This window comes from Mustela lutreola, chromosome 11, assembly GCF_030435805.1.
Source record: "Mustela lutreola isolate mMusLut2 chromosome 11, mMusLut2.pri, whole genome shotgun sequence".
NCBI classification, from domain to species: Eukaryota; Metazoa; Chordata; class Mammalia; order Carnivora; family Mustelidae; genus Mustela; species Mustela lutreola.
This window is the reverse complement of record NC_081300.1, coordinates 3,874,212-3,894,705: the sequence shown is the minus strand read 5'-3', so window position 1 is coordinate 3,894,705 and position 20,494 is coordinate 3,874,212. Positions and strand designations below refer to the sequence as shown.

The following is a 20,494-nucleotide window of genomic DNA, read 5'->3' as shown; positions in this document are numbered from 1 at the left end:
TCTGTAAGATTTGAGTAGACGCTGGTGAACTGTATTTGGCCTTTTCTTTCCTCATCTTAAGTTACAACGTTTACCGAATACATGAAATGTCATAAAAAAATTAGCATGTAAATTTCCAGTGCCTGTGCTGAAATCAGTCCCTTGGATTGTAATATTTGGAGTAAAAAATGGTTAGTGCTTAATTTTGAGAATTTTTTTTTTTGTCCTAAAAACTTAAGACAGCTTTAATTTTAGTTAAAGGTAAGATTCTGCAGGACTTTCTGCTCCCCAGTTGTGCTTTCCGTTTGACTGTGAGTTGCCTGCTCACTACAGGGAGCCCAGACTGCTGGGCGCAGGGATTGGGGGGTGAAGGCAGCAGCAAGTCTGGCTGGACCATTTGAGTTTCACCCCAAAGGCAGTGGGGAGCCGGTGGAGAATTTTAAGTGGGAAAGGGACGTACTCACATTTCTCTTGTCAGAGGTCACAATGCGGTGCCAATGATGAACTAGAGAGGGACAGAGCAGGGGCCGGGAGGTCATGCCACAGACGCTTGCAGGGGCACCCCGAAGCATCGTGAGTGCCCGCCCTAAGCTGGCAGCATGGCCCAGGACAGGGGAGGCGGCCTCCCGTGCTGCTCAGGCACTGGACCAGCGGAACCCAGGGCAAGGTGACAGGTGCAGGCCAGGGCCTCAGGCTTCCCGCCAGTGCCGTGCCCCAGGTCTCTGCTGCGGGAGGAGGACAGTCCCTGCCACGAAGTGACTGAGGTCCGGGCAGTGGGAGCCCGCAGCGCCCATGTGCTGCCCTCATGGAAACGGCAGCGGATGCGGAGTGAGGGCTAGCATACCTAGAACTTGAAGGCATTGATGTGAGCGAAAGCTGCCTTGGACAATGTGGAAAAGGAGACATGGTTGGGGGGGGTGCGTGCAGCCAGTGAGCAGTGCTCAGCCGGGCCACCGTGCAGTACCGTGAGGGCCGTGCGGTCGTCCCGCCTCAGGGACCAGGATCACTGACTGTCGGGAAGACCAGGTCTAGTGAAGGCGGGGACCAGACGTTCATGGCCGGGTCAGCCCTCACAGCCCGGGCGGGGCAGCTATGGTTCGGGGTGGGGGTTCTGCGCAGTGGGAGGGGCACGGAGGGTGGGCTTTGAGACCTCCTGCCTGCCTCCGTGGATGCGGTCGGGGCATGGAGCCGCATCCATATCTGCGCGGGGACGGAGGCCGCGGCCCTGCAGCCTCTGCTCTGACGGCACCTGCTTTCACCTCCGGAGGCTGAAAGCATCTGGATTAGCAGCACAGACACTGTGCAGTGGTGTTAGTCGCTTTCCGCTCCCCACTCCCCACCCTCAATATTAGGATTTTGTTGGTTTTATAGGAAGAATTTCCGCAAAGCCTGTATTACTTTAACTGTTACATGCAATTCAGAAGTTTGCTTTGCATCAGCCTGTGTAGTCATGTAACAAACACTCGTTTTTAAATGCAGTCTTTTAAAATGTGACATTTTTCCTGACTTACTGTAAACAGTTTTTGTGAGTGTCTTGGGGTTTTTCTCAGACCAGTAAATCCAGTGGGCTGCTCTGGTGACGTCATAAGCCAGTGGAGGAGCTCAGCCGTTAACTGTGATAACACCTGACTCCCGGTGTATTTACGGCCCACGCCGTCGGTTTTACCTATCTTTTGTGTGCTGGACTTCTTCCTACTAAGGAATTCCTACTTACACACACCCTCTCGTGTCACTTGCGGGCTTACTCCCATCTTCTGTGTCCGTTTGTGCTCAGACTTCTGTCTGACTGTTTTAGTTCGACCCCCCCCCCCCCCCCGCCTTCTTCAGATCGCCACGTCTCTAGGAAGCTAGTGCTCTACTGCGGCAGTCTCGCCTGCAGAGACGCGATCATAAGGATCACGTTGCCGTCGGAGTGAATGTGTATGATACGGAGAGAAAGCACGCCTCTCACCCCTTACCGTGAGATGGGGGCGTGATTTGTATCCCTGACTTAGGGTGCATGACAACGGCTGAGTGTTGGCGTCAGTGATACTGCAGCACTAAAAAGTGGACATAAGTCATCCGTATTGTCCTACAGGTTGACATATGCTTTTTGTTTGTTTGCTTTTGCATTCAGGCATGTTGTGTAGGGATTTCCTTTGACCCCACTGCAGTTTTGTCTGCTCTGTTTCATTATTAATTGGGGTTGTTATGGCTGCATCTCAATTTTTTGCCTTTAGCGTGTTTTTGAACTTTGAAAATAAGAAGTACATTCATTTCCCTTTTTGCAAACTGTGACGGTTCTGTACACCTTGTCACAAATTTGGGAGCATCGCTGTGAGTCCACGGGAACGTCGTGGACTGACACCCCAGTGCTGCTGAAGCAGGGCTGTCTTACAGTGGCGGTGCCATGCTCTGGACGCAGCCGAGGCGGCCTCCTTTCCCGCCCTTTCCCTTGGCTCACGCGGCATCCTTCGGGAAGAAGGAGCCCAGACACACCAGTAGGAGCGGCAGTAGTAAGTGTGTCTTTGGGAAAGTGTCGTCCCAGACTCAGGCGGCCATGGGCCCAGGCCAGAGAAATATATGGATGATATCAGCATATATATATATAGTTTTAATTACGTGTTCCTTTCAGTTAATGATTTCTCTACGGCTGTTGAAACACAATGTTATGAATATAGTGACTATGCGACCCAAATCTTACTTCTTGAGTTATATGTCCTTGTTTTTAACTAATATGCACATGCACACATCACCTTCCTCACATCCGTTTTTAACAGAACAGTCTTTTAAAACATTGTGTGCTCTGATGTCGAAGAGATTCAAAACAGGTTCCAGTTTTATTTTTAAGGTTTTGGGGTTTTTTTTGTTTTGTTTTGTTTTTTTTAGTTTAAAAGTGGAATATATGTTTTCTTTAGCTGTAAAAGCACAATCAAGGCACCATGATAAGTGAGTCAGTGTTGTAAAAGTAAAACGAATTTTGCCTTCACTCACATGAGCTATAGAAGGAGGAAGCTTTATTGTCCCTGGGAAAGTGATAAGGCAGAGTAATTGTATATTATACTGTCCCAGAACATCTGCCTGAAGACTGTTGGAGCAATTCATCTATCATGGGCGATACAGCATGTTTTGTCTTTTTGCTTTAACCCGTCCCCACTGCTGGCCTGCGCGGAGGTTTTGATAGGGCCTGCGCCTGGGCTGGGGCTCACATTAATCAGTCCCCTTGTTCAACACTCCAGCTGACATAATTACAACCTGCGTACAGCAGTTATTCAAGCCGAGTCCTTGTCACTCGTGGTGCGAAACTACACAGCTCCGATCCCGGAGGAGATTGCCTTATCACACAGAACAAGGGCTCGCAGGAGTCGAAGAGAATAGAAATGGGAAAATGTCTTCCGGGAGTACTATATATTCCTTTAAAATAAGACATTTGAGAGACTTACAACGGACAAAGAGAAGCATTGTGTGCAGAGACTGAAATGAACCGGTTATTATTTTTAAATGGATTACGTGGAGCATTTTGTAAAGATGAACATAGATTAGTAAGTAAATCCAGTGGTCCCTCGCCATCAGTGACTATTTTCTGTTAACTGTTTCTGCTAAGTGATCCTATAACTTCAGAATTAGAAAAGCCTTCAATGCTCCTTGATAAGACTTAATTTAACAGAATTAATAAAGTATTCACTTGAAATCTACGATCAAGCAAATATGCACTCGGGGAGTTTTGTAAGGAGTGGAGTTCCAGCCAGGGAAAGATTCTTTGGGAAGACTTTCAGGGAGGGGAAAGCTTGCAGTTTCCTGTGGTCATGCACTTGGCAGAGAAACTTCCCGTCTCCTGTCCCGTGTCCTCGCTCTGCTCCCAGCCTGGGTGGGTGACAGGCCAGGCCCTCTAGTTGACCGTGTGTGAGGGATGCCATCTGCTTTTGGCCCATGAAGTATTTTCAATTTTAGGGGAATCCATCCCCCCCCCCAACTAGACAAGAAGAGTCTTCGAGCAGGTCGTGGTGTGTGCCATCATGTCTGTCTGTGAGGCCACCCACGGGCCGCGGTACCCTTTCGGAAGGTGTTGGTGTTTGAAATCGAGCCGTTTTACTTTTCTCTTCAACATTATTAGATTGTCCTAAGTAAAACCAAACTCTGGCCTAGACTATCAGAAATAATGTAAAATACATTTGGTTCAGTGAAATTCTACTGATGTCACCTTGAATTTGAAAAATCTGTCCACTAGAAATGCTACAGTAGATTTTCATATATCTATTATATGTTATATAACATAGGATATGTCTTAATGGCACGTGATTTGTCAAGTAGCCTTTTTCTCAGGTCACTAACTTCTAGCCACAGTTCAGTCACGTACCACTTCAGTGGTTCGGACCCCTTCATGGGTATGTCTCTGGACACCGTTTTGTCGCCTTTTCCCCTCTTACAAATACGACTCCAGTGATTACATGGACCTAAAAGGATGAACAGGCCACCCCTTCCTGAACATCCTTTGTACATACCCTTTGGCTCAGAAGACTTCTCTTCCTTGTGCCTTTCCTGGTTTGACAACATTTCATGTCGTTAAGCTTAGGCGGTTAACAGAAAAGGACGGAATAAAACCCATCATGTAAGGAAATAAATGCGAAGAGGTAAAGACTTGGGTGGGGGCTGTGTTTTCCAAAGGTCCAGTACAAAAGGAAGGACAAGATGACACTGAAGAGAGTTTCTGCTGGCGCTTACTGCTGGCCGACAGATTAGTGGAAGGAGGTGGAACAGTCTGTAGGCTAATTGGATGTTTTGGTTTTCACAAATCATGATTTTCATGCGATATTGTTAGCTCAGCTTAGAAAAAGTGTTTTTGTGACCAAATAACTTTGAGAACACACTTGGTATAGTGCCCTTTGTCTGCTCCCTCTAGATCATCATGAGCAGTGCGGTGAAGACTCGCAGGACTCCTGCTGTAGAAGATTCCTCCTGGCCTCCACTGGCGATACAGCAGGATATTGAGAGTTGAAACAGTTAATGCAATGTATTGTTTCTCTTTGAGCCAGAGAAGAGTCAAGGAGAAATCAAGGTTCTTCGGGGCTTGCACTCACCAGTGGCCCCTCCTTCCTCCATAGGACACGGAGGACAGGCCAGGTCTGGCCACACATTTAAATCAGTCTCCTTTTCTCACTTCACAGGGTGGAGGAGGGAGGCCGTTCTTGAAATGTTAAGACTAACGAAGTAATTTGGGTTTCTAGCAGAGTTCAGTGTTGCTGCCTCCCATTTTCTTCCTTGTGATTTTCATTGTTCTCCAACAAAGTAGAAGGTGGGAAGGAGGTTGTTAGGTTTAAAGCAGATTCTCTCCTCTTTTGGGTTGTAGATGCCTTGAGCAGAGATTGAGTAGAGAAGTACTGTAATGAGATGTGACCGTGGGGCCATGAATGGTGAGGAGCGGGTGGCCGGTTGTGCCTTCACCTGGAACAGTGGCAGTAGTGACACAGTAGGCAAACCTCTGACATGATGAACCCGTCGAAGGAGGTGCTCTCTCCGTAGGAAGTGTGCACCTCGTATGTCTTGTTAGAAATCAGCTGAAGTCAGTAAGGCATCTTAAGTAGTGTGGAAAAGCAAGGTGGCTTTAGGCCATTATCAATTAAAGATTCCATTGAAGGGATCTTTAATTGATAATGCAGTAGTGCAAAGGTGAGATTGTTCACTCTGTTTCAGAATTCCATTTTCTGTTACAAAGCACACTGTGGACGTACGTGCCTCCTCTGTCAAACAGGATTGCCTATGGGGGCGGAACCCAAACCCTTCCCATTGTATGTTTCCTGTTCTGTGTGTGATAGGCACTACATTAAATATAGGTTGAATAAATTCATTTTGGAAATAGGAAGTTACTACAGGAGGAAATAAGGGGTTTTTTTTGTTTGTTTGTTTTATTTTTTGTTTTTGTTACTGGACACTTTACATATGAACTAAAGTGGTAATTGGGCTTACATGGCTTATCTTCTGAAAGTGCCTTCCAGGGAGTGGGTTTGGCCTGGCCTTGTTCCCATGACTTTTAGACCAGCACCTACCTGTGCTAAGAGAGGCCTCCTGGGGATCACATGTGGCTGGTGCAGCAGCTGCCATCGGGCAGCTCTCTCCTTAGGCACACAGTTCCCTGTGCTAGCTGCTCTCAGAACATGGCCACGAGCACAAGGACAGCACCATGACCAGGAACCTGGATCCCTGTGTCTACTTGGGAACAATGGAAGATGATCAGTAATGCCTTGATTTCCATCTGCTTCTGTGCTGACTTAACAAATTCTTTTGTTTGATAAGACGTGGTTCTGCTTTAGCATCAGATTATGCCCATCACCTTCCATCACATAACGTACACTAACATAATTATAACTGAGAAATGGAGAGAGAAGATGTATATGGGTTCTTGTGGTCAGAGCGATTAATTTCAAGGAACTGGAATTTATGAACAGCAGACTGTCATGAACATAAGTGATCTGGTAGGAATTACCCTATTTAATAGAAGCCACCAGTTAAGGGGGAAAATGAAAAGAAAATTCACAGAATTTAGAGCAGGGTGATCCAGAAGCTACCCAATTAAAATTTGCAGGAAAAATTCAAGGCATTATATTTTGTGATTATTTCTGATACCTATAAACTCTTTTTGTCTTATTTTAAAAACAACAACAACAAAAGCCTTTGAATAATTTAAGTAATTAAACATGCCATTATTTTAAAATATCTATTTTACTTAAATACGCATAAAATTTACCATCGTACATTATTTTTACTATTTGAACCCTGTCATTTGAAAAGTCAGAGTTTCACTGTTGCACCCCATTTCCCCTGAGATAAACACTTGAAATCATTTGTATCTTGGTCCTGGTGGAGATAACCTAAATACTTTGCCTATTCCTTTCTTCTTTGGTTTGCACACAGCATCTGGTTGTTGTAACATGTCCAAAAAAGTTGGCTCGATTACCCTATTTTCTGCAACACCCCTCCTCTCTTCCCTGTTTTTATTGTGGTATTCTATTTGACCATCCAAGTGGTTACCTTTACAGCTTGATTTACTGTACTTAAATCTTTTACCTGATTCATCAGTGTGAATTGTCTCTATGTAAACAGGAGCATCTTTGCATTTCGGGTCTGTTCCCAGCTTATGTTGGCTGTACTGCTTATTGTTTATAATATTTACATTTGATACAATACTGTACAGTCCACTTGCTTTTAAAATACATGCTCTGATCCTATTTGCTTTGCATGAGTAAAAGCTAGAAGATACTCTGATGAATCATCCAACTGTTCCAAACATATACTAAGCAAACATGATCGTTTCCTGGCTTGGAAACCTTCCCATAAAGATAGTCACCATCAATCGTTTGCTGACTTTCCTTTTTGTACCCATTTAGTGCATTCATATGTCTGTGTGACTGTGTGCATATGATTTTAAAGAGCTAGAAGAAGCCATATGTGTATTCAGTTGGGACTTGCTTTATATTTGTTTTAACTTAATAGTATGTCTTGGAAATTTTTCTGTAGTGGGACATAAGGCTTACCTTCTTTTATTTGATGTTTTGGTCCAACAAATAGGGGTGAATGATGAGAAGTGTACCTACCAGGCCCTTGTCAATGGCACTTGTGGGGAGAAAGTCAAAGGCTCGTGGATGTTGTTCCTCCCTTGAGCCTGTGTCCACACCTCTTGTACTCTGAAACATCACCCAATTTTACAGTGTTGGAGGCCATACTGGGAAAGTTCTGGGTCTTTGGCTATGGAACTGTTCAGCTCCATCACTGGAGGAGCGCTGTTCCCAGGGATGTGTGTTCAGAGCTATTGTTGAGCAGTGTAGCAACCTGGCCCTCCAGGTCTCTTGCCTTGCCCTCACACCACGAAACATTCCTGGTTGGGGAATATCCTCTCTCTTCTGCAGTCAGGCTGTGTCCTCCCAGTGCTCTACCAGGGTATAGTTGGCTTCCATGAAGCTTTGTAGGACAGCAGCTCCTCCACAGGGAAGCAGGCTTGCAAGTTAACCCTTGCCTCTCAGCAGTGTTGAATCCCACAGTGTGGGTCACCAAAATGAATGACCCATTCCCCTTGTTAACACCTATCTAGCTTCAAATTTTTTCTCAGTGTTTAATGTTTAGCTAAATAATGGCTTAATGATTCTTCTGGTGGTTAATTTCTAGAAATTGAATTCCTAAATCCGAAAGTATGTGTATGATTTAATGTTGAAAGCTACCCTCAACTGTCTCCCAAAAGCTGACACTTGTCAGCGGTGATACTCATTTCCCTTCCCAATAATTAATATTACCAATCTTCTTTAATTTTGCCCCTCTCTTAGGCTTTAATTTGTATTTTCTTGGCTCCTAGAATCATTGATTACCTTTTAATGCTTACATGACCTTTTATAGATCCCCAATTATAACTTTCTTGCTTATTCGCTCGTCCTTCAGCTTTCGAGAGTTTTCTCTTTTTCCTTATTAATCGTAAGTGCTCGTCTTGTAGTCTTTGTATTAATCATTTGTCTTTATTTATGTTGCATGTATTCTCTCATTTCCTCAACTTGTCTTTATTTATAACGTACTATGGTACAGAGCCGTTTTAACTTTTAGGAAGTATATTTTGCTACATCTTTTTGTAGCATTTGGGCTTTGAATTTAGGAGTGCGCTTTCCAACCAAGATTATAAAAATATTTTCTTGTATTTTCTTCTAGCATTTTTATAATTTAGTGTGCTTATGTTAATGCTAAAATCCAAATGGCATTTATTTTTACATGGTTAGGGCTATAAGAATCTAATTTGTTTCTCCCCATACAGCAGGCTTTTGACTCAACACCATTTATTATATAAAACCCATCATTTCCGTATTGATCAGAAATGACATCTTTATCCCTTATATATGTGGATATTTGTGCTGTCTGTCCTGGTGATTTATTTGGTTCAACACTTCAACATTTGAAGTTCAACACTTCAAATGACATTCTTTTGCTAAACATCATCGATAAAATATTTCATTTTAGACAGGGGAATATGAAATTCTTTATTCTTACAGCTTCTCACCAATTTTAAATTTAAACAGCACAAATGTTCCATAGTCTAAAATTATCAGGCTCCTTCCTTATGGGCCCTTAGTGAGAACAGACATGGTAGAGGATGATAGACCCTGGGCTGCGCTACTAGCACTGTGAGGCCACCCTGAGCTAGCGCAGTGGAGCACGTCCCGCCGGCTTGCGGTGACCTGGCAGCTTCGTGTTCTTCTCTCCCATAGAGATTCTCTCATTTTTCTTAGACTGGTTTTTTGCCCAATAAATTTATAATTAAATACTACTGGTTAAGAAAATAACTTCTTAAGTTTAATTTACATAAATGCTTTCCTTGGATTATTCCTTATTCATTTTGAATTACTGTTATAAAGATATAGTAGAAGCCCCTTTCCACTGAAATTTTAGATAAATACGTACTACAGTGCATAGTATTGATACATTTGTTCCAATACATAAAACGTAACTACAGAGTAATTATTTTCAAGGATGTGAGTTCAAAGACTATAATCCAAACAGGCAGGTGAAGAAATTGCATTTCTCAATATGCACACATACATACACTTACATAACTGTTTGGGGAATCTGTTTTTATTCAAATGAATTGAAATGGCCTTTCAAATACATTAAGAAATACAATAAGAAAATTGCTAGTAATGATCCTTTGGTTGAACTGTCTTCCATTTAATAGGAAGACTAGTAGTAGTAATAAAAAAAGAATTGGGTACCTACTGCATTTTCTGAACATGCTTGATCTAATTTACTTTAATTCTCCTGACAGCCTTGTGAGATATATGTATTATTCCCATAAACCAAGAGTATGCCATGGTCAGAAAGTTTAAGAATCAAGGTGTTGAACAAAACTGACTTGTTTCTTTAAGTAGAACTTCCAGAATTTTTTATGTCAATTTACATACAGAGCAATGCCAAATTGTTACCAAAAGATTAATCACTAATTTCACACAAGTGAATCTGAGAACGTTGAGGCAGATATGTAGCTTCTCTTGGGGAAACAGAAAACTCAGATTTATTTAGAATCTCTGTGTGCAGAGACCCTTGTATGTACTTCAGCACATGACCTCTGGGCCAGTCTCTCTGTGTTTCAGCTTCTGTATCAGAAAGATTATATTATCAGTACATATTAGTAAATACATAGGAAATACCCAGTTGTGTCATGGATATTAATTTATTATTGGCCCAGGTCTCTCTGTTCCGTAGTTAGCTTGAGATGTTTGCCATGCCTGCTGAAGACCACAGTCTTACGACTGACTCCCTGATGGCCTGGGTTGGTCTCTGTGAGCCTGCAGTGATGGAAGGAGAAAGAACAATGTGGAGGGATGAGTTCAACCAGATGTGAGCCTCCTGCGGCCTGGCTCATTGAAATAGGTTGGCACGTGCTCAGACTGACCAGCTTACTGTAATCGGAAGTCCAGAATTAGCTTCAAATGAGTAAAATACTGGTGAGATGACATTTCAAGTCCATGGGGGCAGAGATGGACTAGTAATGAACAGTATGGAGAGATCTGGTCTACAGTCTGGGTCTGCACTTGGCCACCACACTCTCGGGTGGCTCTGAAATGGATCTAACACTTAATGTATGGTTATACAACTGTACAAGTAGCAGAACCAGATTTGGGACAATTCTTTTATAACTTCCAAAGAAGGAAGCCATAGAACAAAATTTAAAAACTTCTGCTTTTCCATAAGCAAAGTCAAAAGAAGAAAAAAAGGAAACGAAGGAAAAAAATGTGCAGCTTCTGTCATAGACCGTCAATCTCCTTAATGTGAAAGAGAATGACTAACAACACTAGAAAAAAGGAGATCAAAATACGAAACAGTGAAAAGAAAATACATATGGCATTTCAATATTTGAAGATACTTAGCCTCATTCATTATAAGAAAAATGCAAATTAAAACTTAAAAACTTAAAAAAATGAAACTCCAGTGAGCTGGAGTTTTTTCCTCCTACCAAATGGGCAAAAATTTGAAAGTTTGGTAACATACTTCATTGGCAAGAATGCAAAAACAGGATCTCTCCAACGTTGTTGGTGGAAGTGTAAATTGCTACAACTTCTCTGGAGGGTAATTTGGCAGAATTTATCAAAATTACAAAAGCATATGCCCATTGACATTTGAAACACTTCCATTTGGCATCATGAAATTCTCTTGGCATCCTGAGGAATACAAAGTGTTCCACAAGATTATTCATTGCAACCTTGTTTACACCAGCGAGTGATTGGAAACAACCTTCATGCCCCTCAGTAGAGGATTGCTTAAACATAATACTCTGTGCCCCTACTGTGGAACACTGAGTGGCTGCTCCGCAAGGGGAAAAGGAAGGCAGAGGAGAGGGGGAGGGAGTCGCCAGCAGAGTGGAAAGCAGCAGCAGGAGGTTCTCACATGCTGATGTGGAAAGATCCCCCTTGCTGCATTGTTAGGTAAGGAAAGCAAGATTATGTACCAGGAGGGTGGAGATAAGAATGTACAATATATCTAGGGTTTGAAAAAGTCATTTTTAATTCTCCCAAAAGATTGATGAGAAGTTATAACTTGTACCTGCCAGAGGGAGTGGGGGTTATCTGGGCAGAGCGGGACAGCGGTAGAAGGCCGACTTTCACTGTGTCTGTCCGTCCTTAGTCTTTTTTTGGATATACACAGATGAGTGTTTGTTCAACAACTTCACTGGTGCTTTTTGTTTTAATAACCAAAATAACATATATCAAAAGAGGGAAAAATTCATAGTTTTTTGAGCTTCCTTTCCTTAGACTAAATATAAATTTAAATTAACGCTTTTTGTGTAATAGTGAGTTAGTAAGTAGTGCTGATAAATAATTTTGCAGAGCTCCAGAAGCACTTCTGATGTTCTGGTCATTATTTTGATACACATTGCCTTTGGCTGAATAAAGTATTTCCTTTATTACATATATTTTAAGAAGCCTTAAAGTAAGTTCCCATTTTGGTCCTTTGGCTATTGCCCCACTCGTGTAGTATGTAATGCCTAGTACCTTACTCTGTGTATCTCTCATGAGCTGCCTCAAGACTGTCAACACAGCACATCCCCAAATCTAATTCTGAGTTTCCCGTAACTTCTGTTCACACCGTGCGTGCACGTCGTGGTCCCAGCAAGGACTGTGTCCCTAATCCTCGTGGGGAGCCTGCAGCCGGTGCTCAGGCCTCTAACTTCGGAGGAACCACACTGCTCCACCTTCCCGTGCCGAGTCCCGAGTAGTTGTCCTTCTTCTTCTGCCACAGGGTCTTGATTCCCGTGGCTCTGGAGTAACTTCTCAGCTCAGAACGTGTGAGTCCTCCAACAAAGTTCTTTTCTGAGACCGTATTGGCTCTGGCAGGCCCTACGCATTTCCATATGAACCTTAAGAGCAGCATTTCATTTCTGTAAAACATTCCACTGAGCCTTTGACAGGAGTGTGTTAATTTTTTAAAATATTTTATTTGTTTATTTATTAGACAGAGACAGCGAGAGAGGGAACACAAGCAGGGAGAGTGGGAGAGGGAAGCAGGCTCCCTGTTGAGCAGAGAGCCCAATGCAGGGCTCAATCCCAGAACCCTGGGATCATGACCTGAGCCGAAGGCAGAGGCTTTATGATTGAGCCACTCAGGCGCCCCTACAGGGAAGGGAGTGCATTAAATCCGGACATCAGTTTGGAGAGTATCGCCATCGTAATATCAAGTCTTCCAGTCTATGAACTTGGGACACAAATATGCGTTTTACATTAAAAATCAGTGTCAAAGTGAAGACATTGTTCAGACAAGCAGTCGTAATGACTGTGTGCCCGGCTGGCTTAACTGCTGTTACGCCTGGAGATTCAGCCATGGTGCTGTCGGCAGCGGCACCTGAGCGCCCCACCTTCTCCTGTGCCACCAGGCTTGCTTAGCCCCACTTTGATTTGCCGTGCCCATCCCTACTCGTGAGTTCTGTTTGTGGGAAGAATGAGCATTTGGGGGCTAAAGAGCATTCAGAATTACTTACAGAAGGTGTCTGATCTATTTATTGTTCCTTGAGTTTTGTGGCATGTGACGGGATGTTCTCGAATGCAGGGAGGAGCCTTTGCCTCTGCCTCCTTCAGGTGCTCTGCTGTGAAGCGCGGGGGCACAGTACGTCCTAGCTTTCACTTCTTAGCCTTCGACCAGAACAGTTTGATTTTGTAGATGCGAAAGGCTCATTTTTGTTCCATTATTTTAAAAAGTTTTCTATGGCCTGACATTAAAGGCAGAGGAACACATTTTGATTGCATGCAGGTACGCGGCCATCCGTGAAGTGTATGTATCTTTCCTACTGCAGACGCGCGTTGCCTGTTTTACGCTCTTGTTAGCCTGTGTTTAATCCTAATGTATTTAATTAGCACGTATTTGATTTAATTTAATCTTATCTATTTGTGTAAAAAACAAAATTATTAAAATATATATATATACTTGTATTATACATAAAATATATGATTAGTATATGTAGTATAGATAAAAACATGCGTGTGTGTGTATGTAGACCTGTGTGTATGAAGTGGCCCTTAATACCTTGTGAAATATCAGCGAACACAGCACTTCTTTCTTGTTTTAGTCTCTATTTTTGAATAAAAAGAAGCCTCTCACCTTTTTAAATTCTCCCCCCCCTTCACTTGCTTCACCGTTAGTCTCCTGATTGTTCACTCCCACATGCTATTTAGGTACTAAGAGATGTTAGTTTATTTTTGTCCAAGACACACCCTTTCCAAAAACAAAATACTCTGTTTTCCATGTCACCTCTTAAAGACTGTCCCTGGAGATGAGGATCCATTGCTTCACGTTATCTCGTGTTTCAGTACGTGTTACAGATTGAAGGCGGTGGTGGGTTGGTAATTCTGATTACCTCACTTGATCAGGATTGTGTTTGATGATTTTTTTTTAATTTTAATTTAATTTTTTTTCAGTGTTCCAGAATTTATTGTTTATGCACCACACCCAGTGCTCCATGCAATACATGCCCTCCTCAATACCCACCACCAGGCTCACCCAACCCCACACCCCCCACCCCTCCAAAACCCTCAGTTTGTTTCTCAGAGTCCACAGTCTCTCATGGTTCGTCACCCCCTCCTGTGGTTTGCTTACTTGTCTTTGATCATTTTTGATGCCTCGCTTTTTCCATGAGGAAATAATGTCAGTGGTACCAGAGAGTGGGCAGTCCTAATAACAGCACCGACTGAATACAGTGGGGGCTATTGGTTCTCACTTCACTCCCCGGTGTCGGTACACACGGGTGAGTTGAGGGGCTGTCATGGAACACCAGTGGGAGATCTCCAGAATTATGGCACTGATCAGGAGGGGCTCACTCAGCTCGTGGGAGAATTCAAAACATGGTCCTGTTCCTTTTAATTGTCACAGAAGTGGACAGATGTTTCATCCACTCCCAGATGTTCTCCGGTTACTTTGTCAACATGGATATTTATAGAATCAAGAGACTCTACAATCTCCTCCTTTCCCTCGACTGTGCCTAGCATCGTTGATATGCTTACATGTAAGGATGGAGATCTTGACCGTTGACGGTCAGCTTATCTCCTGGTGCTCCCCCCTCTCTGTAGAATCTCTCACCGTCTCTGCCTCTAGGAGCCGTGTGAGGGCCTCAGAGTAGCAGGCCAGTGGCCAGCACAGAGGACACGAGAGGTCCTTATTCAGTTTTTACTTAGTACAGTGATGATTAACAGTAGGGATTTATAGAAAAAGCAAGTCTGGTAATTCAGTAGTGGCAAGAAAGAGATAGGCCGTATATGCATATTCTCACAAATGTAAGGTATATTTAGTCTAAGTCTAAGGTTTATTCAGAAACTGAGTATAAAGCTTGACAGAACCCTAGCCAAAGGCAAAGCTTATAGAAGCTGAAAAAAAATCTCTGGTGGTGGTCTGGTTCTTCTTATTTTTAAAGGTGTTTGTTGGTGTTATGAAATTCTTAATGGAAATAATATATAATCAAAGTGTATTTGGGAAGTGGAAGCGGGCATTGTTGTGTAGTTGCATTCCCATCTTGCTGTGCTTTCTGGTCCAGCTATAGAGGGATTTGTCTGGTTTCATCTTTCCAACTCTACATAGTTGGGCACGTGCTTTTCAGGACAGGTTCTGTCTGGGGATGGATGGGATTCAGCCCGAGCTTCTCCAAGGGGCTGGCTTGGATCCAGTTACAAGACTGTTCCCGTAACACGGATGCCCATTCACGAGGACAATATCTGCATTTCTGCTTCATCTGGTGTCTCTAGGAGAGCTTGTCCCTGTCCCTCCACGTCGGTGGAAGCTGTTCCTAGAGCTGCTGCCGTGAGCTCCACCTTGCTCTCCTGATGCTCCTCCGTTGTCTCCGCGTGCGTGAAGGGACCATGTGCGTACTGGCTCTCTGGATTTCTGATGTTGCCTTTGCCTGTGACCAATAGCGTCGGCGTGATGCGCTTGTTGGGCTGGATCCATTCTCGCTTTCCTCACCAGTGTTCTTAGAGCACCTGCGGCAAAGTCAGCTGCGCAGCGCGTGACACACGAGTGGAATCCCACCTGAGTGTTGGGGCGCAGAGCCTCGCCGAGCTTCCGCGTAGGACCTTTCATCGTCTGGTGACATGCAAAATGGGTTTGCTAACTACCGTTTTCCTACTTCACTGGTCACGGAAGCTTCACTTCAAACAATTCCTGCAGGAATTTTGTGCTCGGTGGTACCCTCCAGAGATGCTGATGATCCTGTTGCTTGATTTTTTTCTTCTAGCATTTAATTTTGCTCTGTGGGACACTTGAGGCCAGCCTGATTTTTTGTTTCTAGTTAAGTGCACACCCTGTCCCGCTTCCCCGGCCAACCTGCTTGCATCTGCAGTGCCCTTTTTAGTACTGTTCTAGCAGAGACAAAGAAAGCAGCTGTGTCTGTGTTCAGAAAGGGTCTAGGTGTGCAGTGTCTGATGCCCAGAGAGGCAGAGGGAGGAGGCAGCAGGGGGAAGAGTGTGCTTCCCGGAGCTCAGGCCTGTTCCCTGGCATCCTGGCACTTCAGGCCCTGCCTTTCTGAACTGGTAGGAGAAGTCGGAGAGGACCCTCTCCCTACTTCCAGGACTCTCTGCCATACAGAATACGGGGCCTCCATGGTATTTTTCAGCCCCTCGCGCTGAGACCGACACCAGCGAGGAGAGCTCCCGGGCGCCCGACCCACTGCTGCTTTTCTGTCTTAACACTGTTTTAGAGCTCACTTGACAGAACTCAAAAGCCACAGCTGCTTTGTTTCCTCAGTGCTCTAAATTCAATGAGGCCCCTGTGCTTTTCTTTGCACCCCTCCTCCCTGGTGGAAGGTGTGTTCTTGGGGTTAAGGAAACTCCTTCAGTGCCCTCAAGTGGCACCAGAATAATCTGATTGTAAAACTGTAGAACCCGGGATTTTGTGCTTCAGGTTCCACATAGAACTGGATCACGAAGGTTAAAGACCAACCTAAAAATTAGCACCAGATTCACAGACACTACCAGCGTTACGGGATGACTGTGTTACATGCGTGGAAATTACTGCACCAGGACAGCCCCGGACCAGGGCCTGGCCCACAGGAAGGCCTCCATACGTGTTAGCTCGTATCCTCGCCTGCGGTCCCATGGTGCCGATTCGGCCTTAACGGGGGTTACTTTTCTTTCTTTCTTGGTAGGTCAAACTGTGCTGAAAACATCCGAAAGCACATTTTACACACGGGCAAACACGAAGGAGTGAAGATGTACAACTGCCCTAAGTGTGACTACGGAACGAACGTGCCTGTGGAGTTCCGGAACCACCTGAAGGAGCAGCACCCCGACATCGAAAACCCGGACCTGGCTTATTTGCATGCTGGTAAGGGCTCGCACTGTGAACGTAGTGTCGTTCATCCCAAGCGTGAGGATACCGTTTGTCCGTTACTGTCACTCATTTTCACACAGTAGAGCATGTGAAAGCGTCTTCCTCGAGACCTGGAAAAGCGCATTCCGGGCTCATCCGACCCAACTGTGAAAACGGCTCTTTTCTCACAGGCATCGAGAATACATCCGACAAAATGATCCTCCCAGGACAGTAAGATCGGTCACAGCGAATAGTCAACAGTGGGCTGACTAAAACGATAGCACTTGTTTGAACTCCACGTTTTGACTAATTGGTAACAGTTTTAAGTTTTTTTCAAAAAAGGTTGGCGATGTCCAACGTTACGCCGTAGCCCTGTGCACACGGTCCTGGGGTGAGTTCCCGGAGAGGCAGACCACAGGCCCCGGGGTGTGAGTTGAGCAGCTTGAACGTCAGCCCCATTCCCTTTACTGAGTGACTCCAGGCCTGCTGTGTACCCCTGCCTGGTGGGGACAGTAAGGGCTGTTAGCACAGCATGTCACCATCTACACCGGGTAGTGCAGTGTGTGTGCACCACTCATGTCCCAGAGATTAGGAGGGACTTGTCTGCAGCGTGAGGGGCACGGGGCTGAGGGCAAAGGCTGACCACTTGGTCTCATGTCCCTGCGTCAGTGGGTCAGCAGATCCATACCTGTGTGTAGCCCAGCGTGCCGTTTTAGGAACAAGCACACCTTCCTCGAGTGTGGCGTTCCTTCCCTGCAGAGCAGCAGGGGATGGATGACAAGAGTGAGGACACGTCGGAGGAAGCGCTCACCCTGAAGGAGATTTACAAAGAGTTCCAGAACGTAGGCCAAGCAGGACTGTCTTTCAGTGATGCCAGCTGATACAGGGGGTGTTTTTTTAGGCAAATGCCATGGGATCAGTTAGAGCCACGAGAAAACTCTGCTTTTTGTACTGGGCCTGTGACCTCCAGCAGGCCAGCCTCCTCACGCCTCGGGTTCCTCCTCTGTAAGCCTCTGTGGAGGCATCTGTTTTCAGGGTCATTGTGAGGAGTGAAAAAGCAGGAGCAGTGCAGAAGGGCTGCAGGGTCCTGGTGCTGATGCCGGACCATAGGGTCCCGGTGCTGATGCTGGACCATAGGGTCCCGGTGCTCATGCCGGACGTGTGACCAGAGGGTTTGAAAGTCACAGGAAACCCCACCCAAGATGAAAAGTTACGGGAAACCCTACCCATTGCCTACCCATTAAGTAGCGTTTGCTCAGATAACATTTATGTTAAAAGAAATGGAACTTAACGGATGATTTGAGTTAGAAAGATATTCTTATTTATTCATTATTAATACATCTGGCAGTTTAAGGTTATTACTTGTTTTTTGCTGATGTGTTCTTTCAGATTTCTGTGCATGCGCATATGACTGGCTTTTTAAGCAGTGGTAGAATGTCTGTTGTTGTCATCTGTGTTGTGTCCAGGGCTATTTTTGAAAAACAAAAACACAGGTTGGTATTCCTTGCATGTTGGTGAGGTTGTTACCGAAATGTTTTGAACTGGACCGTTTATAGCTTTAGCACAAGAACAGATAAAGTCAAATTGCAGTGTCTTCTGACCATCAGTTCCCATGGGTTCTTCCTTAAGTTGAGTCATGGCCAAACCGAGGCCAGAAATACTGCCTGTGGAGGGAGGCCCTTCAAGTAGCCACCAAGCAAAATGACCTGAATTGACGCCAGGTGTCAGGAAAGTACCGGTTTTCAGGAGAGCCCCGCTGCGCCTCCTCAGGGCGCAGTGTCAGCGACTTCTGTCTTTCCGTTGCACCAGCTGGGCACTGCAAATGGGCTGTTTCCCTAAAATAAAGTCCTTACAACTTTCAGATGAGCACGGGCCGGAGGAGGAGGGAACTAATTGCAGAGCGTGGACGCACATTCTGTCTGTGGCTCTGCACAGCCTGCGTGGCCGGCGCCGTAGCTGCCGCAGCCGCCGCAGCCGCGCTGGTCTTCCCTGGAGAGGCGTTTTGAGATATTATTAGTATGAGACAAGTTGCAGGAAAACTTAGTCTAGTTTCTGTGTGTGTGTGTGTGATGCTCACGCGCATAGGTTCCTGGTTTTCAGTCTATATGTGGATTCTGTTTGAAACTGTTTTCTGCGGGAGCCGCCGTAGCGAGCGTCCCTCAACCGCACCCGTGCAGTGGCCTGTCTTTCGTTGGTGTCGTCAGTAGTAGTCTGTCGTTGGTGCCCCCCGGGCCTGGCACTCACGCTCTCTGGTAGTAGTTTTGCTTTGGTACACTTAGCTCGGTTAAGAGAAAACTTTAAAAAGGTGAAGATTTTTAGGCTGTAACAGACTTTCTAACCTTGTGATTGTTAATCGTCTGTAGTACCTGCAGGGTGGGGGAAAGGAGCCTTCCTGGTCTGAAGTAAGACTGAACCGAGCTGCTGCGGCGCCTCATTCTGCACCGTCTGGTGGCGGAATGAGGCGCCGCACCTGCCAAACCCATGCTGGGCGGGTGGTCCTGGGACAGGTCCCGCCGCGGCATGAGGGTTTTGTGCAAGAGTGGTTCCCAGAGGGTGCCGTCCGCTGTGTTCTCTGCCGTCTACACTGTACTTGTGCTGAGCGTCTCGTAACCCGGCATTCGGGGAAGCACATTGTGCAGTACTTGGAATAAAGGGTTGAGTTTAAATCTACCCAAAAACAGATGAACAAACTCACTCTGGTCCTCACATGGTTCTACCATGTGTATCAAACATCCGAAAGACCAGCAGGAGGGACACATTAAACAGTGGCCACGGGAAGTGCCATTTGGGGTATTTTCATTTTTAGTTGAGATAGTATTTGGAAATTTATATGTTCAAGTAAGGAAGATAGCTCTGGGGAAAGAAGCTTTGCTGTGTTGCTGCGCTTCCCCTGGTGGGGGACACGAACATGTTTCTGAAATCCTGGAGGCAGTGTGACCTAGCCAGAGTTTCCTGGAGGCCGGGTCATGCCCTGGTTCACCATGTCGTGAGGTCGCAGCCCTCTGCATGTCCTCATGTGCAGAGTTAGGGACATTCTGTGCTCCCCGGGGCATGTAGGCGTGGCCTTCAGGAGAGGCTAGATCTGAACGTCCGCCCCATTCCCTTATTGAGTGACTCCGGGCCTGTTGTGTACCCCTCTGCCCGGTGGGGACATTAAGAGCTGTTAGCACAGCATGTCACCCTCTGCACCAGGTGATGCAGTGTGTTGCACAGTGACACGCGCCTGCACTGCGCGTCCTGGGTCTCCAGCGCCTCTGTGTGTAATCCGTGGTCTCACATCTCAGTGACTTTCACCAACTGAACCAGTGATCTTGGTATCGTTTCTCAGTTCACACTCCAGAGAATTAGAGGCTCTGTGTGAGCTCTGATTTTGGTTACAGCTTTGTTCAAAAAGCATAAAAGTGGTGATTTTTAAAATAAAAGTTGATTGTTTAAAAATGTGTTTGTTCATTTTTAGGCATTTGGGGATTTTTCTAGTTCTCTTCTTGCTAACTGTTGAAAGAGTAATATAAATCGATTTCTAGCTTCCATCTACTATGCTTATAGAGAATAATACTGAATTATTTCAATCCTTTGACATTTGTTTATGCTTTCTTTGTGCACAGCATTTGGTTAGTTTTGGTAAATGTTTGAGACATTCTAGAAAGGAGCATAAATAATGGTGCTGTTTGGTGTGTATTCTGTGCTCCGTACACATCACTTAACACCGCGTTTTTCACCGTGC

The 20,494-nt window shown here is 45.1% G+C and overlaps 1 protein-coding gene across 5 annotated transcripts in view; it reads left to right on the top strand.

Moving 5' to 3' along the window:
* ZNF407 (zinc finger protein 407) overlaps positions 1-20,494 on the top strand; it is a 440,363-nt gene that overhangs the window by 274,214 nt on the left and 145,655 nt on the right. For all 5 annotated transcript variants that reach the window (XR_009345860.1, XM_059139578.1, XM_059139575.1 and 2 more), the window contains exon 8: positions 16,607-16,785. Coding sequence is in view for 4 of the 5 variants with exons in the window: in XM_059139578.1 (XP_058995561.1) it covers positions 16,607-16,785 (179 nt within the window). In the remaining variant the exon portion in view is untranslated. The remainder of the gene's footprint in view (positions 1-16,606; positions 16,786-20,494) is intronic.